Source organism: Panthera onca, chromosome A1 (genome assembly GCF_046562875.1).
Source record: "Panthera onca isolate mPanOnc1 chromosome A1, mPanOnc1 haplotype 2, whole genome shotgun sequence".
Taxonomy (NCBI): Eukaryota; Metazoa; Chordata; class Mammalia; order Carnivora; family Felidae; genus Panthera; species Panthera onca.
In genome coordinates, this window is record NC_138339.1 from 42739008 (window position 1) to 42766548 (window position 27541).

The following is a 27541-nucleotide window of genomic DNA, read 5'->3' on the forward strand; positions in this document are numbered from 1 at the left end:
ACCTTTCTGCACTTTAAGCCAGATGCCCATCGATGTTACCGTCCTGCCGTCTACTTGCGCGCTGCATTGGTAGACGTGATTCTCAATGAACTTGGCCTTGTGGATGGTGAAGCCATGCCAGGGCGAGAAGGAATAGTTGGTTTGGCGCAAGACGGGCCGGCCACGCACCCGCACCAGTGAGACGCCTGCCTCCAACGCTGGGTCAGTAAGCAGGCAGGGCAGCAACGCATCCTGACCTTCCAACACTGTCACTTCCTGGGCCAGCACCTTCCAAGGCCGAGCAGGGTCTGGGGCAGAGGGGATACAGGGTTACAACTGTCCTCCCTCCACCAGGCCGAGTGGTCCCTGAACCCTGGGGACAGGGAGGCTCAGAGAAGCTGATCGTTTGCCTGAGGTCACACAATACCAGAGAAGCTCAGCCGGTACTTTAGAGTGGGGACACTGGAGCCAGGTTCAGCCCATTACTTGATGCTGTGTGACTGTGGGCAAATGACTCAACCCCACCAGCCTCTGGAAAATGGCTGTAATCATGGAGCCTACCTCACAGGGTTATTATGAGGACTACATCAAACTGGAAGGACTGCACAGGTTTTTGTTAATGGCAGGCACTCAGTACACGTGGAACTGGCTTCTTATGGCTGTGAATATTAGGGCCCAGCCCTCCCACCCATTCCCAGTGGGACCTGTTGGGCCAGGCCTCTTGGGGGTGGGTTCAGAGTCCTCACCTTTGACATAGAGGTGGATGGTGGCATTGCCCCCCTGGGGGTTTCCAGGCTCAGTGCAGTGATAGGTCCCCGTGTTTTGGAAGGTGGCATTATTCGTGGTCAGGATGCTGCTGGGGGGATCGAGGTCCAGGTTCCAGTGCGGGGAGATGGGGCCGTCCCATTCCACGCTGCCGTTGCCCACACATCGCAGGGTCACTGTTGTGCCTGGCTCCACGACCAGCTCAGGGCCGCTGGGCTGTATCACTGGGACCCCTTGAGCTGGGGTTGGGGGGTGGCAAATAGACAGAAGTGAGGCCTGAGGAGATGCTTCCTGGTCTGATGATCCTGGCCTCTGAGATGGGGAGTGCCCTGGCAGGGGTGGTGCGAGTGCTAGCATTCAGCTGTGATTTGGAATCACCTTACACAAGTCCCTGTCCCCTCTGTCATGTGCTCAGCCCCCCCCCACCCCCACCCCCACCCCCACCCCCACCTCAAACCTGCTTGGGGATGGCTTGATGTCCAGCAGCCCCCTCCTCTGAGAAACGGAGACTGGGAGCTTTCTCAGCTTCTAGTCACCTGCTGTCCCACGGGGTCTCCCCCAGACTCCTGCCTCAGTCTTCCCAGCCTCCCCAGGGGTTGACCCCTTCGGCCCCATGGACAAAGCGGGCCGTATCCCTTGTGCCAAGCCCAGGACCTGGCTCCAAGCAGGGGACTCAAACAAGCAAAGGAAAAGACAAACGGATGGAATGTTCATGGCAAAGTCCTCCGACTTAATCTATATGGGAAAGAAGAAAAGGGTCATAGGATCTCAGCCCAGCAGTGTTAGAAGGGTTCTGAGAGTCTTCTGTTATGCCCGCTCCCACCATTGGACATCTGGTCTGCAGCACAGGGGGATGGTTCAGAGGCTCTGTGCCTCAGTTGCCCCGCCTATAAAATGGAGGCAATACTTTGTACCCATTTATTGGGATGCCGGGAAGTTTAAATGCATGGAAAGCCTTTTGGACCTCACCTGTCACCAAATAAATAGTAAGGATTGGTCAGCAGTCCAGCCCAGCACCCCAGCACTGCTCTGTTTACTAGGAAGCCAATCTCTTTTAAGGAAAATTTGCTTGAAGGAGAAAAGAGAACTTGCAGCCCATATCAGGCCCTCCGGGAAGAAGGCCCGCTGCCTCTGCAGTGTCAGCATTTTTCCAGGGCTGAAAATAGGGACAAAGGAGGGAAGTGAGAGCTGATTCAAGGCCTTGGGGGGGCTGCCAGGCGCCCCTGAGCCTGTGTGGGCGGAAGCACATTGCTGGCGTCCAGCCCGGCCCCCGGTTTCCGCTCAGCCTGCAGCCCTTCCCCCCACGGACGCTCTCACTTCTGTTTCCTGGCCCTCCTGGCTACTGTCCCCTCTCCAGGGGCGAGACCCCCAGGAGAGGGAGTGCCGCCTGCCGCACACTGGAACATTCTGGGTTGCAGGGCCTGGCTCTCCCACTGACCAACTGGGTGCTCCCCATGAATCTGACCCCTCTACTCTAGTGACAGGGACAGGGACAGGGACACTCCTCCCCCCAGGGAATTGGCTGAATTCAGGGTGTCTCACTGTCCTGCACGAAAGTCCCTCACATGGTTATTTCCACCCCATCCCCACCACAGACTTCAGAATTGGAAAGATCTTCTCTGTCAAATTATTTCAGGATGACTCAAGTTCTGTTTTGATTTTATACCCATCAGAGGCGCGGGTTGCCTCTCTGCCTGAGCCTCTGATCAGCATGAAGAATTGAGCGAACTGGTGAATTCTGCCAAGCCCAACACCCGGGGGTATTTTATCCCTCCTGGGCCATGTGACCACCAGGGAGAGGGGCAGGTGCCATTTCTGGCAGGGTATCCCCAAATCCCAACAGAGCTGGTGCTGCCCCATTACAGCCACAGCAGTGCGGCGACCCCCACCCCGGGGTTTTACTGCAGGTGAGAGCTTGGACTATGGGGTCACACCCCCTTGGTCTGAAACTTGGTTCTCCCTGATGCTGGGTAGGTCACTTATCCTCTCTGACCCTCAGCTACTGTTCCATCCAATGGGATTAGTCCGTTTCCACCTCTGAGGTCTTGGGAGGATTCGATGAGGTAATACCAGTCCTTGTCTCAGTCAACTGCTGGTGGCCTGGACTACTGCTTCAGTGGAGACATTTCTAACCCCCCTTCTGGTCCTGACACTCTATATCTAACGTTTTGAACCTTTAAAGGTCAGTCTGTGACCGTACCATCGGCGATCTCGGATTCTGTGATTCTTGCTGTGGTCCCCTTCTGCACCCGCCTGGTCTCATAGGCACCTTCTCCCTTCCCCTCCCCTGCCCTGTCTCTCTAGTGGCTGTCTCGGCTTCCTGGAAATGTGGTCAGAGAAATGTGTCCTGTTTTGTCTTGTCCTGTTGTCCTGGATATTCATGCAGAGCAAGGCTGACACCCTCAACTTCTGCCCCTAACTTCCCCCTGCTGGCTTGGCCAGTGGGGAGAGCCTGCTCAGGCCAGTCCTCCTTGGGCTGGGGGCTGGGGCTTGGCAGACACTGACCAAGGTCCCCTTCTGTGCCTGTCTCTCATCTCAGCTCCCAGGGTGTCCCCCAACTTCCATTCCTCTCCCTCAACCCACACACACATGGCACTCCAAGGCCTGGCACGTAGCCCCCTCATCAGACCGGGATCTTAAGGAGCCTCTAACCATCTCTAGGGTGTTCAGAGCCTGGCCCTTGACTCCCTCACAGCAGCCCTCACCCGCCACTCACTCATGACTGGTCTGTTGGGCTAAAAGCTGAGGCTTCCAGCTTGCTGCCTCCCATCTTTTCCTTCTTCTGGGTCTGGAGGCTGGACAACCTCCCCACCCCCAACAGGGTTCCACGGACAAATTCTGGGCATGAAGACAGGACAAGGCAGTGAAATAAAACCCATGGAAATTTCTAGAGAGAGGGGAATAGTTTTATCTTAATTGGGATGGTGGGTACACAAACGTATATGTTTGTCAAACCTCATCAGGCTGTATATTTAAGAATCTGTACATTCTACTGCAAGTAATTTACATCTCAATTAAAAAAAACAAAAACAACCAGACACACTCAAGCCCAGAGACGTTGGGCCAGAAAAAGACCTTCAGTGGGGTGAGCCATCTCCTCATCGGGGACTAGACGTACCTCCTCCCCAGGATCCTGCAGCCCCAGAACTGTGAGGAGGCCAGAGCTGATGCTGCCTTCCCACCCTACTCCAGCCCTATCCTCGCCCAAGATACCTCCAAATAAGCATGTGATCAAATAGAACTGTAGCTACAAGCCAGGCCGCCAGTCCCTCGCCTCCAGTTAGGCACCCTCCTGGGAAGGAGATTCTTACCAGTGTGGCTCTACCAGTGAGTTGGAGGCAAGGTAGCAGCCTATGTCTGGGAGGGTTCTGGCCAGGGAGTCCCTCACTGCCCTCCCCCACCCAGGCCCTCCCTCATCTCCTCCCAAATTCACCTCACCTGAGCCCTGGGCCAGAGAGGGTAACCTCTTATCTCTCCTTCCAGCCCCTTCCCCAAGCCTATGGAGGAATGACCCTCCCCCCTCTGGCCTTTCCAAGTTGGGTCCTGCCTACTCTCATGGCTCATGGGCTGGCAGAATTGGCAGAGCCATCAGGAGCTCTCTAGGGCCTCCCTACTAGGCATAGGTCTGGACCAGCAGCTTTGGCCTCTCCTAGGAGCTTGTTAGAAGTGCAGAATCTCACGTTGTACCTGGGACCCACTGAGTCAGGATGTGCATTGTGACAAGATCCCCAGGTAATCTGTATGCATAGCAAAGTTTGAAAAGCATCGTTTTAGTCTAGTTCACCACTGCCCCCAGCACCTGCCTTTCGATAGATGAGGACACAGCAGCCCTGAGAGCATCAGGGGCTTGTTCAGGACACATGGTGAGCCAACATCTTAGCTGGAATGGATCCACAGCCCTGGCTGGGCTGGTTCCACCCCACCCATACCCTCTTTTCCTCCACTGCCTTTCCAAAGCAGATACCTGCAAACCTGTAGTCCAGGCTGGGAGAGATGCAGGCACAGAGTGGGGACACCCGTGAGGAGCAGGGGTTTACAGAGTCCTTGCACAGGGGCCGCCTGTGTCCCTCATTTCTGCACCCCCCCCCCCAACCCCCAGAGTCCCTGGTCTTACCATGCCAAGCTGTGGCCACCAGCAGGACCAGCAGAGCCCTTGGGCCCATGGCCTCAGTGGGGAGGCAGCAGGATGATGCAAGGCAGAGGGGTGGGCAAGGCCCTGGAGTCTCAGCGCTAGCTCCGTAGTGACCAGGACCACTGGGCATACGTTCCTCTCTGCTGTACTGGCTGTTTCTCTTGTTTTCCTCTTCCTCCTCCTCCTCCTCCTTGGGCTGATCCCCTTCTTCCCCTTTTAGCTAGGCAAGGCAACCACAGAGTTTGGAAATCTTGGGTCTTTAGAAGAAAACAAAGCCATGACCCCCAGGGGGAGGGGTTGGAGTCTAGGACAGGGCCAGTCTGAGCCTGGGGGAGCTGGTTAAGTTTAGGGCCCTTCTGAAACCACCTTCCAAGTATCCTGGCAGAAGAGACATGCCCGAGGTCAAGCAGACAGTCAGTAGCACAAAGGGAGGGGTCTCCAGAGTGGCCAGGCAGCTCTGGCTTAGCCAGAAGGAAAGTGAGGTTGGTCTGGGAGAGCTTCATGATAGAAGCAGGAAACTTCTATTTACAGGACACTCCCCAGCTGAGCCCTTTACATTCACTGATTCCTCTGGTTCCTGTAGAACCTTTATGTGATGGGTACTATTGCCATTCCCATTTTGCAAATGGAAAGACTGAGGCTCGGAGAGATCAAGCATCTTAAACTTCTCCATAGTTACATGGCTACCGAATGGCAGAGGTGGGATTTTGATCTAGGCAGCCTGGTTGTAGAACTCCCTTTACATTGCTTAATTATTTGTTTGTTTATTTGTTTATTTTTACAAAGAGTCGAATTGTGTTGCTATATTTCTTCAGAAAAATAGCATTCCTCTGCCCCTTTCTTTCCTGGGGTCAATTGCTTTTACTCCTTTTAATTGATTCCTGTAGTATTTTCCTTCTTATTTCTAAGTAACATGGTTCTAGAGTTAATTCTTGAAAGTAAAAAAATTCTAATACAACATTGATCCAGGAAAGTGATCATTCTTTCCATGTACTCGGGTATATGTAATATATTTCATATATACTTTTTTTTTTCCAGGAAAGTGTTCTGAACCTCAAGTAGTCATGAATACTAAACAAAACTGACTCAAGAAGAAATAGAAAATCTGAATATACTTATAACTAGCAAAGAGACTAAATCTGTAAACAAAAACCCCCCAACAAAGAAAAACCCTCGATTAGATGGATTCACTGGTGAATTCTACAAAATATTTAAAGAATTAACCCCAATTCTTCTCAAATTCATTCACAAAATAGAAGAGGAAGGAACACTTCTCAACTCATTCATTGAGGACCTTTATACTAAAGCCAGACAAAGACATCACAAGAAAAAAAAACTACAGACCCATATCTCTGATGAATACAGATGCAAACATCTTCAGCAAAATACTAGGAAACCAAATATAATAGCACGTTAAAGTGGGATCCCAGAAATACAAAGATAGTTCAACACGTGAAAATCGATCTAATACACCACCTTGATAGAGTAAACAAAACCCACATTATCATCCCAATTGATGCGGAAGAAAACCTTTGACAAAATTTATGTTAAAAAAAACACACAAAAAAAACTAGGAACATAAGGCAACATCTTTAACATGATTAATTAAAACCATGGGTGAAAAACTCGCAGCTAACTCAATGGTGAAAGATTGAAAACTTCTCCCTTTAAATCAGGAACAAGACAAGGATACCACTTTCACTGCTTCCATTTAACACTGTACTGGACGTTCTAGGCAGAGCAATCACAAGGAGAAATAAATATCCAAATTCAAAAGGAAGAAGTATTTGACATAATCCTATGTATTGAAAAAGCCTAATGAGTCTATAAGAAAAACCCTATGTATAGAAAATACATAATCCTATGTATAGAAAAATCCTAAAGGATCTACGAGAAAAAAAAAAACCCTCTTAGCGCTAATACATTCAGCAAAGTTGCAGGGTACAAGATCAACACCCAAAACTCAGTCGTATTTCTATACACTAACCGTGAACAATCTAAAAAAGAAGTTTAAAAAACAATTGTATTTGGAATAACACCAAAATGAATAAAAATACTTGAGAATAACGTTAACCAAAAAGATGCAAGACATATACCCTGAAAACCACAAAACACTGCTGAAAGAAATAAACAAGACTAAACAAATGGAAAGACATCCTGTGTTCATGAATTGGAATATTTAATATTCCAGTGGCAGCACTCCCCTGAGTGATCTGTAAATTCAATGCAGTCCCTATTGAAAGCCCAGTGGCTATTTTTTCAGAAACGGAAAAGCTGATTCTCAAATTCATGTGGAATTTCAAGGGACTCCAAGTAGATAAAACAATATTAAAAAAGAACAAAGCTGGAGGAGTCACACTTCCCAGTTTCAAAACTTACTACAAAGCTACAGATATCAAAACAGTGTAGTATCGACATAAGGAGAGGCATATAGGTCAACAGAATAACGTTGAAAGTCCAGAAATAAACCTTTACACTATGGTTAATTGATTTTCAACAAGGGTGCCCAGGCCATTAATGTGGAAAAGACAATCTTTTCAACAGATTGTGTCAAGAGAACTGGATATCCACATACAAAGGAATGGAGTTAGACCCTTCGCACCATATAGAAAAATTATAAAGGATCAAAGATTTAAATATAAAAGCTAAAGCTATGAAATTCTTAGAAGAAAACCTAGGGGTAAATATGCATGACCTGAACATGGAAATGGTTTCTTAGATATGTCAGATGTGCAAGCAACCAAAGAAAAATTCAGTAAGTTGGGCTTCAGCGAAATGAAACATTTTGGTCATCAAAGGACATTATCAAGAGAACAAATGAGGCGCCTGGGCGGCTCAGTCCATTGAGCGTCCGACTTCGGCTCAGGTCATGATCTCACGGCTCGTGAGTTCAGGCTCCACATTGGGCTCTGGGCTGACAGCTCAGAGCCTGGAGCCTGGTTTGGATTCTGTGTCTCCCTCTCTCTCTGCCCCTCCCTCACTCACACTCTGTCTCTCTCTGCCTCTCAAAAAATAAAGAAAACTAATAAAAAAAATTTAAGAGAATAAAAAGACAACACACGGATTGGGAGAAAATATTTACAAATTATATATATGATAAGAATTAGGTTTCCAGAATATATATGTATGTCTTCTAACTCATCAACAAAAAGGCAAACAACTCAATTAAAAGTGAGCAAAAAAGTTGAGTAGATATTTCTTCAAAAAAGACCTACAAAGGACCAACAAGCACATGAAAAGATGCTCAACATCATTAGTCATGAGGGAAATGCAAATCAAAACTGCAGTGAGATAGTACCACACACCAACCAGGTTGTCCATAATTTAAAAATCAGAAAATAACAAATGGACGATGGGGAAAAACGTGAGCCCTTGCACGTTGCCGGTGAGAATGCAAAATGGTGCAGCTGCTTGTGGCAATGGTTTGATAATTCCTCAAGAAGTTCCACGGAATTACCTACCATATGAGCCAGCAACCCCAGTCCTAGATGGATCCAGAAGAATGAAAAACAGGTACTGGAAATAATACTTGCACACGAATGTTTAATGCAGCACTATTCGTAATAACTAAAAGGTGGAAACAGTTGATTCATAGGTAGACAAAAATGAGGCACAGGCATACAACGGAGGGTTATTCAGCCATAAAAAGAGAATGAAGCACTGATACGTGTCACAACACGAATGCATCTCCAAACGCTATGCTCAGCGAAGAAAGCCAGACGCAAAATCGCATATTGCATGACTATATTTAGATGGAACATCCAGAATACCTAAGTCCACAGAGGCAGAACGCTGACTGGTGGTTGCCAGGAACTGGAGGCAGGGGGAACAGGGAGTGACTGCTCGATGGGCACAGCATTTCCTTTCAGGGTGATGAGAATGTCTTAGAACTAGATAAAGGAGATGGCTGCCCAACATTGTGAGGGTATGAGACGTCACTGGATTGTACCCTGAAATAGTCGATGTTTAAGTTATGTGAATTTTACCTCAATTTAAAACAAAAGAGGAAGAAGAAGAAACAATGCAGACTTTCTTAGAAAAGCAAAAACGGAATTCATTGCCGGGAGACCGTGCTGCAAAAGAAGAAAATGTTGAGGGAAGCTCTTCAGGCCACAAGAATACGATACCAAACAGAGCTCAGCTATGCACACGAAAATAAAGAGTGCTGGAGATGAAAAAATAAAGGTAAACATAAAGAATACTTTAATCTTACTTTTAATTGCTTGAAAGATAACAGACTGTCTAAAGCAGACATGGGCAAAATTTTTTGTAAAGAACCAGATGGCCTATGTTTTAGGTTCTGTGGGCCATAAAGGTTGTGTGATAACTGCTTAAGGCTGCCATTGTCACGCAGAAGCAGCCACAGCCAACACCTACTACGCTGTTGAGTGTAGCTGTGTTCCAATGATACCTTATTTACAAAAACAAGTGGCAGGCTAGGTTTGGGCTGTAGTTTGCCAACCCCTGACTTAAAGCAAAAATAGCAGCCGTGTATTATATGTTCATAGCATATGTAAAAGTGCAATGTATGACAACAATATTACAAAAAGATGGGTGGGAAGGATATGCTGTGTGCTCTTGTAAGATGTTTATACTATATTTGGAGCAGTATAATATTATTTTAGAGTAGATTGTGATTAATTAAAGATATATATATTTTTCAGTTTATTTATTTTATTTTTGAGAGGGAAAGAGACAGCATGAGCAGGGGAGGGGCAGAGAGAGGGAGAGAGAATCCCAAGCAGGCTCTGCGCTGTCAGCACAGAACCTGATGCGGGGCTCAAACTCACAAACCGTGAGATCATGATCTGAGCCGACATCAAGAGTCAGCGGCTAGACCGACTAAGCCACCCACGCGCCCCTAAAATTGTATATTTTAAAACCTAGGATAACCACTAAAATTTTTTTAAAAGGTGTGAGTTATAAGCCAATATGGAGATAAAATAGGGTCATAATAGAGTCATAAAATATACTCAGTTAATCCAAAGAAAGAAAAAGAGTACAAAGGAGAGACCAGGTGAAACAAATAGAAACATCTAACAAGATAGTAGATTTGTCTTATTATCTTACGTGCAAGCTATTATCATATATGTAAGCAGCGTAAATATACAAACTAAAGACTTAGGTTGTCTGATTGGATAAAAATGCAAACTCCAGCTATTTGCTTTCTATAAGAAACCCACTTTAAATATAAAGACACAGGTAGGATAAAAGTAAATGGAAAAAGATATGCATACAAACAATAATCAAAAGTGCTGGGGTGCTGTATTGATATCAGACGAAGTAGACTTCCGAACAAGGAATACTTCTAAGGATAATGAAGGACATTATATAATGACAAAGGAGTCAATTATCCAAAATGACATAACAATTCTAAATGTATATGCACCTTAGAACAGAGCTTCAAAATAGAGGAAACAAAACCAATAGAACTGAGAGAACAGATAGACAAATCTCTGGTAAACACTTCTCTCTCAATAATAAATAATACAAGTAGAGAAAAAATAGTAAGAATATAGACCCGAACAAAACTATAAACCAATTTGACCTAATTGATATTTATAGCACAATCCACTGAACAGGTGCAGAATCCACATTCTTATTCAAGGCACATGAAACATTCACCAAGATTACTATGTTCTGGGCCATAAAAAGAAAATAATAAAAAAGCACAAATACCTAAACTTTACAAATTATTTCTTGCATTATAACAGAATTAAACTTGAATTCTTTGGGACGTATGGGTGGCTCAGCCAGTTGAGCGTCCAACTCTTGATTTCATTTCAGGTCGTGATCCCAGGGTCCTGGGATCAAGCCCCACATCTTGAATTCTCTCTCTCTCTCCAACTCGCACATGTGCTCTCTTTTGCTCTCTCTAAAATAAAATAGTTAACTTGAATTTATTAACAGAAAGATATCAGGGAAATCCCAAATATTGGAAATTGAGTAACACACTTATTAACAACCCTTGAATCAAAGAGGAAATCACCAGGATAACTAGAAAATATTTTGAATTGAATGAAAAAATAATCAGTGATCTGAACTTCTACCTTAAGAAACTAGAGAGAGAAGAACAAATTAAACCCAAAGCAACTGTGAGGAAGAAACTAAAGATACCATCAGAAATCAGTGATATCCAGAACAAAAGTGTTGGAGAAAAAGCAGTAAAACCATTGAAAAAAAATCAATAAAATATACAAGGGAAAAAAAAAAACAAAACAAGAAAGACACAAATTACTAACATCAAGAATGAAAACGGGACGTTACTACCAACCCTATGGACAGGGTTACAAGAAAATCGCATAAACAACCCTAGGCCCATAGATTCATCAGGTTAGATAAAAAAGATAAATATGTAAAATAGACTAATCCCTTGAAAGACACAAAGTGCCAAATCTCACATGAATGGCCCCGTATTGATTTAAATCTTTCCAATGAAAAAAACAAACCCCTAGAAAACAAAAACCAAATTCTAGGACCAGATGTTTTTGCTGGCAAATTCTACAAAACAAGGAAGAGATAATACCAATTCTATACAAACTTTTCCACAATGTAGCAAAGGAGAGAACACTTTCCAACACATTGTATTATGCCAGCACTACCCTAATATCATAACTATACAAAGACATTACAAGAAAATAAAACTACAGACCAATGTCTTTAATGAACACAGATGCAAAAAATCCTCAACAAAATATTAGCAAACCAAATCCGACAATGCATTAAAAAAATTATTCACCACGATCAAGTGGAATTTATTCCCAGGATACAAGTGGTTCAGTATTTGCAAATCAATAAACGTGCTATGTCTGTCACATTAACAAGAGAAAAGACAAAAACCATATGATCCTCTCAATAGATACAGAAAAAGCATTTGACAATGCACAATGTCCGTTCATGATAAAAAAAACACAGTAGGTTTAGTGGGAACATACCTCAACATAATAAAGGCCATATATGAAAAACCCATAGCTAGCATCATATTCAATGGTGAGAGCTTTTCCTCTAACATCAGGAACAAGACAAGGATGTCACTCTCATTACTTTTATTCAACATAGTAGTGCAAGTCCTAGCCCCAGTAGTCAGAGTAGAAAGAGAAATAAGACACATCCAGATTGGTAAGGAAGAAGTAAACTTTCACTATTTGCAGATGACATGATATTATATATAGAACACCCTAAAGACTCTACCAAAAAATTATTAGAACTGATAAATGAAGTCCATGAAGTCACAGGATACAAAATTAATGGACAGAAATCTGTAGCATTTCTGTACACTAACAATGAAGTAGCAGAAGGGGAAGTCAAGAAAGCACTCCCACTTATAATTGCACCAAAAATAATAAAATACCTAGGAATAAACCTAAGCAAGGAGGTGAAAGACATGAACCCTGAAAACTATAAAGCACTGATGAAAGAAATAGAAAATGACACAAATGGAAAGACATTCCATGCTCATAGACTCGAAGAACCAATATTGTTAAAATGTCCACACTACCCAAAGCATTCTACAGATTTAATGCAACCCTTATCAGAATACCAACAACATTTTTTTAAACAGAACTAAAGCAAACAATATTGAAACTTGTATGGAACCCACAAAGACCCTGAATAGGCAAAGCAATTGTGAGAAAGAAGAATGAAGCTGGAGGTATCACAATCCCAGAATTCAAGACAGACTAGAAAGCTGTAGTTATCAAAACAGTATGGCACTGGCACTAAACAGACACACAGAACAATGGAACAGAATAGAGAGCCACAAAAAGAAACCCATGCTTATATCGTCAATTAATCTATGACAAAGGAGGCAAGAATATCCAATGGGGAAATGACAGTCCCTTCAACAAATGGTGTTGGGAAAACTGGACAGCAACATGCAAAAGAATGAAACCGGACCACTTTCTTACATCATACACGAAAATAAACTCGAAATGGATTAAAGACCTCAAATGTGAGATCTGAAACCATAGAAGTCCTAGAAGAAAACACAAGCAGTAACTTCTTTGACATCAGCCATAGAAAGATTTTTCTAGAAACATCTCCTCGGGCAAAGGAAGCAAAAGTAAACTATTGGGACTACACCAAAATAAAAAGCTTTTGCCAGAGAAGGAAACCATCAACAAAACGAAAAGACAACCTACTGAATGGGAGAAGATATTGGCACATGACATATCTGATAAGGGGTGATGGAACTATATCTTTTTTTTTAAGTTTATTTATTTTGGGAGAGACAGAGACAGCATAAGTGGGGGTGGGGGGAGAGGTGGGCACGCAGAGAGAAAGGGAGAGAGAGAGAGAATCCCAAGTAGGCTCCACAACTGCCAGCTAAGGAACCCGACTCGGGGCTCGAATTCACCACCCTGGGATCATGACCTAAGCGGAAACCAAGAGTCAATCACTTAACCATCTGAGCCACCCAGACACCCCTGATGGAACTATATCTTAATTGTGGTAGTGGTAACATGACTATATACATTGTCAAATGGAGCACTACAGGGCTGCCTCGCTGGCCCAGTTCAAAGAGCAATGCAACTCTTGATCTCCAGGAATCGAGTTTGAGCCCTAGGATGGGTGTAGAGATAACACAAACAAAACAAAATAAAATGGACTACTATAAGGAACTGTAGATTTGAAAGGATGGATTCTACTCTGTGTTACTTAAACCTTAACAAAACAAATGGGGAATAAAAGTATAGGACTGAGAATAGCCAAGACAATCTCGAAGAAGATGAAAAAGAAAAATGGAAAGTCTTGTTCTACTATGTATCAACACATGCTATGAAGACACTATGTTGAGGTTGATATTGACTCACAGACGGACAAATGGTACAAAGTAAAGATCCTAGAAATAGATCTCTATCTACAGGCACTTGATAAATGATAGAGGTGACCCTGCAAGATTGGGGGGGGGGGGGGGGAGGGGAAACACACAGTCTTTCCAAGACACGGATGAGGTAATTGGCTACGTTCACGTTTTTTGAAGTGTATTTCTTCTACAGAGATCCTTTGTCCATGTTTCTATTTGCTCTTGTCTTTTATTGACTTGTTGGGACTGTTTTTATTCTGTATGATGTCTACTAACCCTGTTCTCGTGCATGTTGAAAGTATTTCCCACTAGTCTACCACTTCTGTTTTAACTTTCTTTTTTGGTGTCTCTGTACACAGAAGTGTTTACTTGATATGTAGTAAAATCTGTTGGTCTTTTCATTTCTGGCTTCTGGGTTTCATGTCTTGCTTGGGCAGGGTGGGCCATTTATTGTTTACAGGGCACTTTCATTTCCATTTTCTCATACAGGCTTGGGCCACGGGGATGCAGCAAAGTACATACGTTCTCCACTGTAGAGATGAGAAGCGGGAAGGTCAGAGACGGTAAGTGACTTATCTCTGATCACACAGTTACTTTTGGGAAGACTCAGAGGCAGATTTGGGATTCTCAGGGTCTGAAGCCAAGGTCACCGCTTTCTGCTACTGGGGCCACTGGCTCAATAGCATTCCCCTCACCCCCACTGGTAGGTCACCTGCACGCCTCCTGTTGTTGGAAAGTATAGCCCGTGCTTCCCTATCAGGGAACAGACTGCCTCCTGGGGGCATCTCCTGTCACTTTTGGTGCTGCTTTCTGGACCCCCAGACAACTTTGTTCCTTGTCCCTCGATCGGCCTCCCATGATGTGGAGGCAGCCCCGTGCTCCCTGGAGGCACCACTCCTCCAGGCTGAGCACTCCGGTCCTTTCGCACTCCTCCTTGGACCTCGTCTCCAAACACATCCAGTCGTCCTCACTCTCGTCAGATCTTTGACATATGTGGGGTCATCAATATGACATTAACTTTCTCAAGTCCAACACGTTTGGAGGGAGTCCCTTCATGTAGTGACAGGGGTACAAAGGGCTACATATATCGTGGGGGGAATGGGCCTTGGAGGAGTCCTCCAGACAGAAAAAGAATCCACGAGAAGGACTGGTGTGGGGGCGGAGAGGACGAAAACTCAGGGTGAGCCAGAGGGATGGAACAGAGGTGGAAGTAGGAAAGGGTGAGGTCCAGGTGAAAAGAGCCCCTGACAACCCAGCCCAGACTTCATCCTGTAGGCCATGGGCTCTTCATGGGAGCCTCTAGATGGGCACCACCAAGTATGTATAGTCTGGGGACTCCAGCCTCAGAATCGTAGAGGTGCCTGTTGAAATGCAGAATCTGAGGCCATCCCAGGCCTGCTGAATTAGGGACGAGAGGTACAAACCTGCCCAGGAAATATGCTCCCTGGGGGATTCCAATGCTTGCTCATGGCGGAGGCCACTGCCCTCAGAAGTCCACGGATGGCCTCAAGAAAACCTGAGAACCCCTAACATGTCGGTAAAGTGTGTGTCTAATCTCAGGGTAGGGTGCCCAGCTTCCATACCATTCTCCCAAAGTCCTTGACCAAGTCTGCCAGAGACCCCTCTCTGGTGAAGGGTGTTGAGGTAGAGAAGGGATGTGGCCCCGCAAGGGATCTGCCCCAGGGGAGGAAACTAAGGCTCAGAGAGGTTAGGTCACTTGTCCAAGGTCCCAGAGCCAGCAGACGGCACAGCTGGGGTTGGGACCAGGCAGCTGGGCCACAGAGTCTGTGCTAATGACCACCACACTGCACAGAGTGATCCCGGGCCTCCCCAGCTGCAAACGTGCTGTCAGTGGACATGGGGTGAAACTGGCCTGGGATTCAGTGAGGCAATGCCCAGGAAGCCGCAGTGATGCGGCCGGGAGGATGAAGGGCAGGAATCTTGGATTGACATCACTCCTTCCTGTAGCAGAGGAACTTTGAAAAGGGTTTGCATGTCAGCCCAAGGATTAGGAAATCCCAAAGTCACTGTGTGGGCTGTGTCACACTTTTGCACATACTAAGGGCCAAAAGCTCATCTCCCCACCTGGCTCCTGGCTCCTGGCACCTCCAGACCTCATGGCAGGTACAACTTGTCCCCCACCCTCCTGACCACTCAACCCCAACCCATGCCCCGGGATTTAGGAAGTTCCCCTATCTCACGGTGGAGAAGCCCACGCCAGGAGCCAGCGACCCAGGACAGTTGGCTACTGGTCGTGCTACAACCCCAGGCCAGAGAGGTTCGACCACCCCAACCCCTACACCAGAGGATTCAACGGTCTCCGGCATCCGGGGTACGACACTGTGGGGCACTATTCCAGCACGGCAGTGCAGGTCAGGTCCCTATTCTAGCAGGGCTCATGGGACCCCTGGGATCTATCTGCTGCCGTTCTCCCTGCCTCTCTCCACCCACCCTCCCCCTGCACTGCATGCTGGGCTTGCAGCTGCTGAACTCACCTGGCCCCTTCTTACTGCTACACGTGGCTCTGCCTCTGTCTCCGTCTGGACTGAGCTCACCATTCTGCTGTCGGCCTGTCTCACCCTCTCTCTGGCCCCTGAGTTCGCAGCCCCTCTCCCGGCCAGCACAAGTGCTGTTCTAAGCAGGTTACTGACTGACTTTGTCCCGAGACCTCCAGCCCCAACGCAAGCTCCCTGGCAGGGCTTGGGCTTCTCCAGGTCTCGTTTGTGTCCTGCGTTTAGCTGATGCCCAGCAGATGGGGAGCCCAGTCAGTGCTGGATGCGTGAATGAAAGAGGAAGCGGGTGAACAAGTGAAGAGTGGAGGGGGTTCTCCACTCTCAGAAACCACTTCACTGGGTGAGTGCGTCATGCATCTGGCCCTGCTGTAGGCCCAGGAAGGAGAAGGCACAGAGCTCCCCCCTCCCTGCAGGGCCCTCACCTTCTTGGGGGATGTCGTCTCTAAGCAGCGGTACTGTCCTGCAGGCGACAGTGCTAACATTGATCTGTATTGACACGATCCATCATCCAACTGGGGACCTTTGAGCCCAAAAATTATTTGCTATAAATAATTGCACTAACACAGGGGCATGAAGAGGGCTCATTCTCCATCACCCTGTCCATTGGGCACTCCCTTTGTGCCAGTCTCTGCACAGATGATCTCATCTTATCCCCATAACCACATTTGGGGATAGCTATAATTATCCCATGTCGCAGATGAGAAAAGACAGGCTCAGAGATGGTAAGTGACCTGCCCAGGGTCACACAGCCGATAAATGACAGAACTGCATTTGAATCCAGAAACTTGTAACCACCTGCCTTCAGCAATGGCTGGGGCTCTCAAAAGGGTCAAGGCTAGAAGGGGATAACCTGGGCTTTAAAGTCAGAGAGATGGCGAATCACATTCTCCACTCTTAGCTGCATGACCACAGCCAGGTCCTGGGCCTCAATTTCTTCACAGGTAAAGTGGGGGAGAGGTTATTAACTCAGATCCAGTGAGACCATAATGCAGGTTAGTGTCCTCAACAACTATTGATCTAGAGTTCCCTCTGCGCCTGGCCCTAGGGACACAGTGGTGACCATGGAGGTCATCTTCCACCTCCCTCTGGAGCTCACAGCCTGTTGGCAGAGCCAGGAAAGGAACCAGAAGCTCAGGGGGTTGTAGGACTTCCTGGGAGCACTGAAGAAGGGAGTCAAGAAGGAGTCTGCCTAAGCTGACTAGGAGTTGAGGGTGGGTTCAGGGAAGAGTAGGGAATATTCCAGGAGGGAGAGACAGCAGGTGCAGGCCCAGAGGTGAGAGAGTGCATAAGACATCCAGAGACTGAGGCTGTCAAACAAACAAAAGACTGGGAAGAAAAGCCACTTCCAACTGAATGATCAGGAAGGCTTCTTGGAGGAGGTCACTTTGATCTGTGCCAGAACTTCATGCAAGACTTTGCCCTTCAGCCGTTGAGGGCTGGGCATCTTCAGTGGTAAGGACAGCACCAATAAAGGTGCAGAGGTCAGGCTTCTGCACAGCAAAAGAAACAGTCGACCAAACGAAAGAGCAACCTACCAAATGAGAGAAAATACCTGCGAATCATAAATCTGATAAGGGGTTGACAACCAAAATGTATGAGGACCTCATATAACTCAACAGCAAAGAAAACAGAGAATCTGATTTAAAAACGGGTAGAAGCAGGGCTCAGTAGGGGAAGCATGTGACCCTTGATCTCCGGGTTGTGAGTTCAGGCCCTACATTGGGTATAGAGATTACCGAAAACTAAAATCTTTTTAAAAAATGGACAGAAGAACTGAATAGACATTTTTCTTTTTTTAATTTTTTAAATGTTTGTTTATTTTAAATGTTTTTATTTATTTTTGAGACAGAGAGAGACAAAGCATGAGCAGGGGAGGGACAGAGAGAGAGGGAGACACAGAACCCAAAGCAGGCTCCAGGCTCTGAGCTGTCAGCACAGAGCCTGACGTGGGGCTCAAACCCACGAACCGTGAGATCATGACCTGAGACAAAGTCAGACGCTTAACCGACTGAGCCACCCAGGCACCCCATGAATAGACATTTTTCTAAAGAAAACGTATAAATGGCCAACAAGTACATGAAAAGATGCTCAACATCACTCGTCATCAGGGAAATGCAAGTCACAACCACGACGAGGTATCAGCTCACACCCATCAGGGTGGCTAGTATCAAAAAGACAAGAGATAGTGAGTGTTGGCAAGGATGAGGAGAAAAGGAAACCCTACGTGCAGTTGGAAGGTGGAAAAGCTTGCAGTCCGCTAGGGGTAGACAGGCCTTGGAGGGCAGATGTGGGAGAGGTAGCAGGAGAGGTTGGAACCAGGTCGGGGATGGCCTTGGAGACCACACTGGGATGCCCAGACTTTGTTGGGCCGTGGGGAGCCACTGAAGATGTCTGAGCTAAAGAGAGGCAAGATCACGGTTTGCTTCAGGACGGTCAATAACGAAGAAGAGAAATTGTCAGGCGTGGAACCTTCCACCTTGTCCCTTCAGAAGGGGAACAAGCACCCTTGAGAATTCTGATTTTCCAGAAGCTCTGTTACTTCCCCATGCTTGTGACTTCTAGTTCCTTGCAATGATTACCATGAAACCCCAAACCAGAAAGAGACTATGGAACTGCCCCACGCCTGTCAGGAGGAGAAGAGCCATAAGAGGGTATAAGGAGCTGTTCGAGAAGGAAGGCATCCCCAGGGCCCAGAGAGAAGGGCGGGGGGCTGAGGCAGTGGTGGGGGGGTGCGCAGGGAGACAGGCTGGCTTCTGTGGTATCCCTAAGTCACTGCTGGCTCCTAAGAAGAGCCAACCCCCTATCCAGGCTGGGACCCCCTCAGCAGGCCGTTGAGGCAGCCGTAACTGATTTTATTCTGAGCTGTGGGAATCTGTCGTAGCCCAGAGAAGCCCCGGGACCCCACTCCAAGAAGACCCCCCACACACACACACCTGGGGAATCCAGGAGTCACATCCTAAGTGGCAGCCGGTACCCTGACACCAGGGTCCTGTCTGCTGCCCCTTCTGAGTCCAGGAAGTGGCCTTAGAAACTCCCTGAGGGGCGTGCCGAGTGCCTCTGTTGGTTAAGCATCTGACTCTTGATTTTGGCTCAGGTCATGATCTCGAGGTTTGTGAGATGGATCCCCGAGTCTGGTTCCTGCTGTGCCGAGCACGGAACCTGCCTGGGATTCTCTCTCTCTCTCTCTCTCTCTCTCTCTCTCTCTGCCCCTCCCCTGCTGCCCTCTGTTTCTCTCAAAATAAACAAATAAACATTAAAAACAAAAAAGAAGAAAAAAAAATTTCCCAAGGAAGGCAGTAGAAGCATCCCAGACTGGCAGGCCAAGTACCTCTCTGTGTGTGACCTTGGACCAGTACCCGGTGGCTCTGGGCTTCAGCCTTCCTCATCTGGGACTGAGCCCTTGGCTTGTCTCACAGGCGGATGGTGAGCATCACATGGGACCACTGTTAGGAACATACTCTCTGAACAGTGAGGGATCAGGCAGGGCCCAGGTAGCCAGGGCAAGCTGGGTTTCCCAAGTGGGTCCCCTCTGGACACGGGCTGGAGGCCGGGCTGAGGGAACCCCGCACAGCCTCGCAGGCAAGCTCTTGCCTTGTTGGGTCTCCCCACCCTCTGATTACGCCAGGTAGAAAGTCTCCACTCCATGCACCCTGTCTTTAACTCTGTTCTCCCATGTGTTTGTGGCTTTGTTCAACAAACAGAAGAGGCTCCAGACTTCTTTCTGGAGGCCAGAACTCGTAGCTAGAATTAAATAATGATGTTTTCATCACTTTTATGTTTGATTTTCTTAGCTTCCTGGAAGCTTTATGATTTTGCATATTTTAAAGGGAACTTTTAGACTCAATAACATTTTAAATGTTTATTCTCTTTACTAAGCAACTCTGTGTCTAGGAATTTAACCTATGGAAACAGGTCCTTACAAAAACATGCAAATATAAATGTACTTTATGAACGAACAGTGGTCATTCCAGCATAATTTAGAACTTGGAAACACTAAATGTCCATCACTAGGGGATTGGTCAGATAATTTATGGCATAGACATGCTTTAAATGATGTGCAACTCTCATAATGAATCCATTAAATGTTCATTTTTGAGAGAGAGAGAGAGAGTGAGGGAGGGGCAGAGAGAGGGAGACAGAGTATCTGAAGCAGTCTCTATGCTGACAGCAGACAGCCTGACGTGGGGTTGGAACTCATAAACCCTGAGATCATGACCTGAGCCGAAGTCGGACACTTAACCAACCGACTCAGTTAACCACCCAGCCACACCTCGTAATGAATGCATTAATACCTACGTGTACCACTGACCTGTGAGTGTGAGCATGACGTGTTCTTAAGCAAAAAACACAAAGCTGTAAAACGGTAGTGGTAGTTTTTTTTTTTTTAATTGTAATTATATATTTACACAGATAAAAAATGCAAATTATTATTATTTTTTTTTTTTTTAAGAGAAAGAGTGCGAGCCTGCAAGAGTGGCAGAGGGAAAGACAGAATCCAAATCAGGCCCCATGCTGAACGTGGCTCGGGGCTCAATCCCACAACCCTGGGAGCATGATCTGAGCCAAAATCAAGAGTCGGACTCTCAACCGAGTCACCCAGGCACTCCGGAATACAAATATTAGTAGAGATGTAAGGGGAGAAAACCATGGAAGAATATAACTGAACTATTAACAGTGAGAAGCAGAATTTCCATAAGATAAATTCCTATACACAGAGTTGCTGAATGAAGAAAATAAGCATTTACAATGTTACTGGGAGCCTAAAGTACAAATACACAAACAACTTTCTATATTATATGGATATTTTTAAATTTTATTTTATTTTTAAAATTTTTTTCAATGTTTATTTATATTTGAGAGAGAGAGCGCGAGTGGGGGAGGGGCAGAGAGAGAGGGAGACAGAATCGGAAGCAGGCTCCAGGCTCCGAGCTGTCAGCACAGAGCCCGACGCGGTGCTCGAACTCACAAACCTTGAGATCATGACCCGAGCTGAAGTCTGACGCTTAACCGACTGGGCCACCCAGGTGCCCCATATATTATATATTTTGATAATTGATTTTTTTTAATACAAGCGTGTGTTACATAAATACTTTTATAAAGGTAATTTTTAATTGTTGTGACATTGAACAATAAAATAGAAGAGGCCTTTGGAGACAGTGCCCTAGTTCAGGGGAGGGCCACCAGTGGGGGGTGTGAGCCCTGCTTCAGCTGAGGGGCAGAGCTCCGAGAGTAATAGCTCCTTTTGGTCTTTCCCTCTTTTTCCAGGAACAAGGCCCCTGGCTGTGAATAGGGTGGAGGAAGAATTGTGCAGTCCAAATGGCTCATCCGTCTGGGAGGAAAATTCCAGCTCACGGGTTCCCTGGGGCCTGCCTGAGTGGCAAGCCTGGGAGACAGGAGCCAGCACAGGTGACCTATGGTTCTCCCCTCCCCCGACTCCTACACCCCCTCAGCACAGGGGCCCGTGAGGTCCAAGCCCTCCGCCAGCCCTTCTATATTCTTTCTATCTAGCCCTCAGGTTCACTTAGCTCTTTTTTTTTTTCAAAAATTTTTTCAAATGTTTATTCGTTTTTGAGAGAGAGAAAGAGAGAGACACAGCGTGAGCAGGGGAGGGGCACAGAGAGAGAGAGAGAGAGAGAGGGACAGAATCCAAAGCAGGCTCCAGGTTCTGAGCTGTCAGCACAGAGCCTGACACGGGGCTCGAACCCATAAGGCTCACTTAGCTCTTTCCTCTTCCAGAACTTTCCAGAACTTCTGTACTCTGAGCACCAGACAGCCCTAGAGTCTGGAGACAGGGGTTGGGACCCAGGCTGCCCTACTCCCCAGCTCTGTCACCTTGGCTGAGCATTCTGTCTCCCTGAGCACTGACTTGGGAGTCAGCCAAGCCCAGGCTCCTATCTTATCCAAGTTTCACCTGTAATATAGGGAGAGTAGTAGTACCTGGTTCATAGGGTCTGTGTGAGGGTAGAATGAGAAAATGGGTGTGAAGCAATAGGACAGACCTGGCATATAGAAACTGTTCAATAAATGGTTGCCAGCATTTTATCATCCTTTCCGTCTTTGTGACATCATTAGCTCCATTTACTACTGGGGAAATTGAGGCCTGATGTGGTATAATCTACCCAAAGTCCCACAAGGAGCAGGCCTGAACTGGGGAGGGGGGAGGGAAGGGGAGCCAAAGTCTCCTGACCTCCAGACAGAGACTTTTCCCACGAGCAAGGATAATCCCCGTCTGGAATGAGGGTTGTTTATTCTCTTTACAGGGCAGATCCGGGTATTGGCTTATTCATCTTCCACCACAGTCAGGAAAGAAAGGGTCACAGGCTCTGGGATTCTCTGAAACCAGGACCCCCAGGGGGGTGGGCTTTGTGCGGCCAGGCCATGTAGTGGGCGGGCTTTCCCTTGGCATGGCTCAGCTGCCCCTGAGTTGGCGGCTGGGCCTGTGAGTCACAGCTGCCCCACATCTCCATTCCTGTCCCCACTGGCAGCCGCAGCCCCAGACCTCTGGCAGCAGTCCAGGGATGCGAGCGGTTCCAAAGCGAGGTGCCCGTGTTCCAGAAAGAGATGCCCCCTTCCCCGCATCAGAGAAAGCAAGCGATGGCCAAGATCACACAGTGAGGTGTGATAGATCTCAGACTGAAACCTGGTTCTACCTCAGGTGACCCCTGCCAGAGGGCCCAAGTGAGGAGGTCAGGAAGCTGTGGCCTGGGTCTAAGACGCTTGTGCTGGGGCCCATGCCCCGGTTAGTTCTATTGCCCTGGCCCCGTGCTGCTGCCAGGGTCTGTCAGGCCCGGGCTGGGCTGTGGAGCCTACGGTCAGGACAGAGCTGGCCAGCAGGCACCAGGATGTCTGGCCGATGCCGGCCCCGCACCACTGAGCGGCTGCAGTCGTGAGGGGCCTGGGGCCTGCTGGTCTGCACCCCTCTGCCCTGCCCTCAGAGCCACAGCTGGGCTCCTATTCCCTCGTTGGCCTCGCCCTGGCTGCACCCACCCCCGCCCACCTTCCTCTCTCTCTTCCTCTTCCTCTCTCTTGCTTGCCCGCTCTGCTCACTTCTTCCTGCGCTCTGGCCCCCTTGGGCGCCTCTGTCTTCCTTGCTCCCACTTGAGACCCAATTGCTAACTCACCAGGGCCTGGAATCTGGGCTGGAGCCGATGCCTCTCACGAGCCACACCAGCCTGGGCTGCGGGCGGAGTGGAGGGGAGGGCAGGGGGTGTCCCAGCTTAACAGCCAAAGCCAAAGCACATGGTGGGGTGGGGTGGGGGACGCGGGAGGGACTCAGGTTTCTCCACATGAGCCTGTGAACAGTCCAGCTGGTCCCAGGGCCAGGCCCTGCAGAGCCAGAAGAACCTTTTCATTTCACACTTTGGAAAACCGAAGCCCAAGGTCCAGGCCATCCGGCTGCTAGCAAGGGGTGGAGAGAGTGTGAAAATCCCCATTTTACAGATGGAAATGAGACTCAGAACCGAAGGACCCTGTGTGGGGACACTGTGGCCGGGGATCAGCCCTGTTCACCCCATTTCATATCTGTCACCTCCCAGCACAGGGACTCAAACCCGTGAGAGACCACGAAGTCCATGAGTGAGAAGCACCAGGTTTAATATTAAAATCTTTCCCTTAAAAAAAAAAGTACGCAGATAAGAAAATTTGATGGCATATAAAATAGCACTTCTGCTGTATAAATGTGAGTTAATGTGAGTCCTAAAAATACTTGTAAACCTAGGTGATTACATCTTTGGTACCGTAGTGAGAACCCACTCCATCTCCTGGATGGGCAGAGGGGGCTGGTGCCCGGGGGCTGCTAGGCTGCCCTCCCCCCACTTCCAGCTCTCTTCCTGCCAACAGTCTTGGCTGCAGCCCTCGCTCCCCTGGCACCTCCAATGCCCCCTGGGTTGGGGCATGGCTGGAAGAGAGAGTACAGTGAGCGGGCCTGGGCAGTGACAAAGCCATACCCCACAGTTACTCCCTTGGGGACCGGGCAGCTGGTGGGTGAGAAGGAAACCCCCAAAATATCTGCCTCTCGCACCCCTTCTCAGGTTCCCTAGAAAGCCTTCTTGTCCTTTCTGGGGGACCCCCAGACTCCTCACTGTCCATTATGTCTGTGGCACAGACCCGGACAGCTGCTGGAGAGGCAGACTGCGTGAGGTGGCCTGCTTTGCCCTCTCTGCCTCCTTTGTTCAGGAAGGCTCCAGAGGTGGTTGTGAGCCTGAAAGGGGTTCTGTAGTCTTCCCATGGGGCAGTTGCTGGGGGCTTTCCAAGACACTGGCTGTCACTTCGAGTCAAGACCTGGCCAGCTGGCCTTTTGGGACTTGCCCGGGGGCCTGGGGAAAGGGCACGGTTCCTGAATGCCCGGAGAGTGAGGCAGGGTCTGAAATCTCCCCAGACCCCAGCTGATGCCCAGGACGGAGGTTTGGGGCGTTTGGCTTTGCTTCATCTGGGCAAGCGTGCCACCCCCTGGAATACTCTAGAATGTTCGTGCTGGCAGGACACAGGAAGTCACAGAGTCCACCTTGCTCATCTTTCAATAGGGCAAACAGGTCCGGACAGGGTGAGGGATCCCTCCAGGGTCCCATGTCGAGTCCAATGCGCAGCCTGATCCACACGTGTGGACGTCTCTGGCGGGCCCACCAGCACGCTCATCACAGATGTGGGGCCCACCTGGCCCCGGAGACTCTGGTGGGTGAAGTAAGACTGGTGGTGACAAGGAAAAAGACCCCCGCACTTAGGGGGCCAGGAAGACACAAATGCAGGCACTTTGTATGGGGAGGTGTGTCCCAAGTGCCTGGGACAGCAGCTGTGGGCCAGGGTGTCCTGTACTTGGCTGGGCCCCCAGCATTAAGCGTGGATGGCCCCAGACCAGCTCGGGCCTGGGAAAGTGGAGACTGGCATTAAGGGGCGGTGGCTTCCGGATGAACACCACTGTCCAAGGCTGGGCCCCAGCTCACCAGGATCCGGGGATGCCAGAGTCCCTTCCCCAGCTCTTAGGTGGATGAAAGTGCAAGGAGAAGGCTACAGCTCCTTGAGGCGTAGCTGGCTGAACAGAAAAAAGCTAATCCCCCCCCTCCGGAACCTCGAGACTCTCTCTAGTGATTCCAGCCTCCCCACCTGTCAGCCAGGGAGAGAATCCCAGATTCTGCGTCACCAAGCCCGGCTTTCCCATCCTGTAGATGGAGAAACTAAGTGCCCTGGGAGAACCCTGGCCCCCAGTCACATGGCCTCCCCAGAGGCAGAGGGCTGGCCACGGCCCCTGCAGTCCTCTTGCCTCCTAAGCCAGCCCCAGCGGTTGGGTGCCACATGCCCACGGCAGAAGCTCTCTAGAAAGGGACAGCTGATGGGAGGCCAGGCCAGGCCGGGAGGCGCTGGGTGCTGGGAGGTAGAGGGGGAGCTCCAGGCAGGGCGAGGTGGGGCCAGCCCCCTACAGGAAGCTGTCCTCCGCCTCGGCCCGAGGCCCAGGGCAACACGAATCCAGTGGTGGCTCTGGCTCCACCTGGGGCTCGAGCTGGGGCTCTGGCTCTGGCTCCTCTTGGGGTTCCAGGGGGCTGTCACAGGAGATGGTAGAGGAGGTGTTGACTTCATTCAGGGTGGAGCTAGGAAGAGAAGGCACACGTGTGAGGGGCTGGGAGGGAGCCAGAGTAAGATAACAGCAATAATCAAGAGCTTCCTGTGGGTGCAAGCTTGCACCATGCACCTTACACCCTTTAGTTCATTGAAGCCTTGTAAAGACTACATAAGAGGGACGCCTGGGTGGCTTAAGGGTCAGTTAAGCATCTGACTTCGGCTCAGGTCATGACCTCACGGTCCGTGAGTTCGAGGGCCGCGTTGGGCTCTGTGCTGACAGCTCAGAGCCTGGAGCCTGCTTCGGATTCTGTGTCTCCCTCTCTCTCTGCCCCTCCCCCACTCACGCTTTGTCTCTCTCTCTCTCTCTCTCTATCTCTTTCAAAACTAAATAAACATTAAAAAATTCTTAAAAAGAAAAAAAAAAGACTACATAAGATAGGCACCATGAGGAAAGGGCTGATCAGAGAGGTTGTGTCAGTGGCCGACATCACACAGCGAGACTTTGGAGCAGAATATCCTGTTAGCTCCAAAGCTCGTTCCTCACTCACCAGCAACTCCATTCCCTGCACTCCTGAAGCTGATCCCATTGGATCCTTCAGCAACCTCCAAATAGACGTGTGCTACCGTTTTCATTTTATAGTTGAGGAAACTGAGGCTCGGAAAGTGGAGGCAGCTTGTCTGAGGGCACATCGCAGGGCCAACATTCACACCTCAAGGTGTCTGAACTCTGAGCTTAACTCCTCTGCACACTGGCTACCAGGAGCCTTGGAACATTTGCTTCTTACGGAAGGTGAGGAGGGCCTTCTAGATCTTGTGTGTGCTCCCAGCAGCTGTGGGAGATGGGTCTCAGGGTGGCTGGGGGCAGAGCTGGAGCTGAAACCCAGCCTGTGGTCGCTGCCACTGCACCAGAGGGGGGGATCTGGTTTTGGGGGTGGGTCTGGCCTCACGGGGGACACTCCTCTCCAGCTGAGGGAAGATCCTGTCGGAATATGAAGTCCAGGCAACGGCTGGGCCTTCTTTCAACCACGCCCCCACCCCTACTGTAACTTCACCACATCTCAAGGCAAAAGTAAAACGTGAATCTCCTTCCCAGCCTGAATTCTGACCTCAGTTCCTGTGGGCACTATGCCTCCCACAACCACACCAGGCTCCCGGGGGCCCTTGGGCCATGGTCCTGGAGAACAAAGCAGAGGCCAGGGCTGGCGATGACCCCAGAGTGATACACAGGGTGCCAGGGATGCCGATTAGATTTCCTACCTCTCCTTAGGGCCTGGATAGGATGAGAGGGTGGATGGTCTGTGGGGGCCACTTTTCAGGAAACAGCTACCTTGCAGCTAAGCCCTAGCCCTTCTGTCTCTTACCAGCCTGCCCTTTCCTCCTGAGGTCATCAAAGGTCAGATGAGTTCAGTTCTCTCTTCTCCTCACTGGCAGGAACAAGTGCTCACCCTAGGTAGCTTGCTTCTAAGGCAAGCCTGACGGCATGAACACACACACACACACACACACACACACTGCACACTATTGCCTTGGGCCTCAGGCCACAGTGGCTACCTGGCAAGGCTGGGGGAACCCTCCAGGGGGCCCTCATCAGCAATCTCGGGTTTGGGGTCAGGCAGGGGGATGATATAGTCATTGTCACTCTCGTTGGGCTGCACAGCAGTGTAGAGCACAGAGCTGGTGTCCAGGGGGGATCGGAGTCCATTGAAGCCGGGAAAGCGGGCTTGGGACCGAAGGACGGCTGGGTGGTCGCTCCTCAGAAACTCCTCATCCACCTGCTGGTACTTCTGCTCCGCA

At 48.7% G+C, this 27541-nt stretch overlaps 2 protein-coding genes across 4 annotated transcripts in view; both read right to left on the minus strand.

The window, feature by feature from the left end:
• CSF1R (colony stimulating factor 1 receptor) overlaps positions 1-5080 on the minus strand; it is a 29390-nt gene extending 24310 nt beyond the window's left edge. The window contains exons 1-3 of the mRNA XM_060634688.3: positions 4859-5080; positions 726-983; positions 3-287 (exon numbers count right to left, since the gene is read on the minus strand). Coding sequence (XP_060490671.3) covers positions 3-287; positions 726-983; positions 4859-5006 — 691 coding nt within the window. The 5' untranslated portion in view covers positions 5007-5080. The remainder of the gene's footprint in view (positions 1-2; positions 288-725; positions 984-4858) is intronic.
• An 18687-nt stretch (positions 5081-23767) lies between these two features.
• Positions 23768-27541, minus strand: part of PDGFRB (platelet derived growth factor receptor beta) — a 37577-nt gene continuing 33803 nt past the window's right edge. For all 3 annotated transcript variants that reach the window (XM_060634684.3, XM_060634685.3, XM_060634686.2), the window contains 2 exons: positions 27299-27531; positions 23768-25776 (listed from right to left, as the gene is read on the minus strand). In XM_060634684.3, coding sequence (XP_060490667.1) covers positions 25605-25776; positions 27299-27531 — 405 coding nt within the window. In that variant the 3' untranslated portion in view covers positions 23768-25604. The remainder of the gene's footprint in view (positions 25777-27298; positions 27532-27541) is intronic.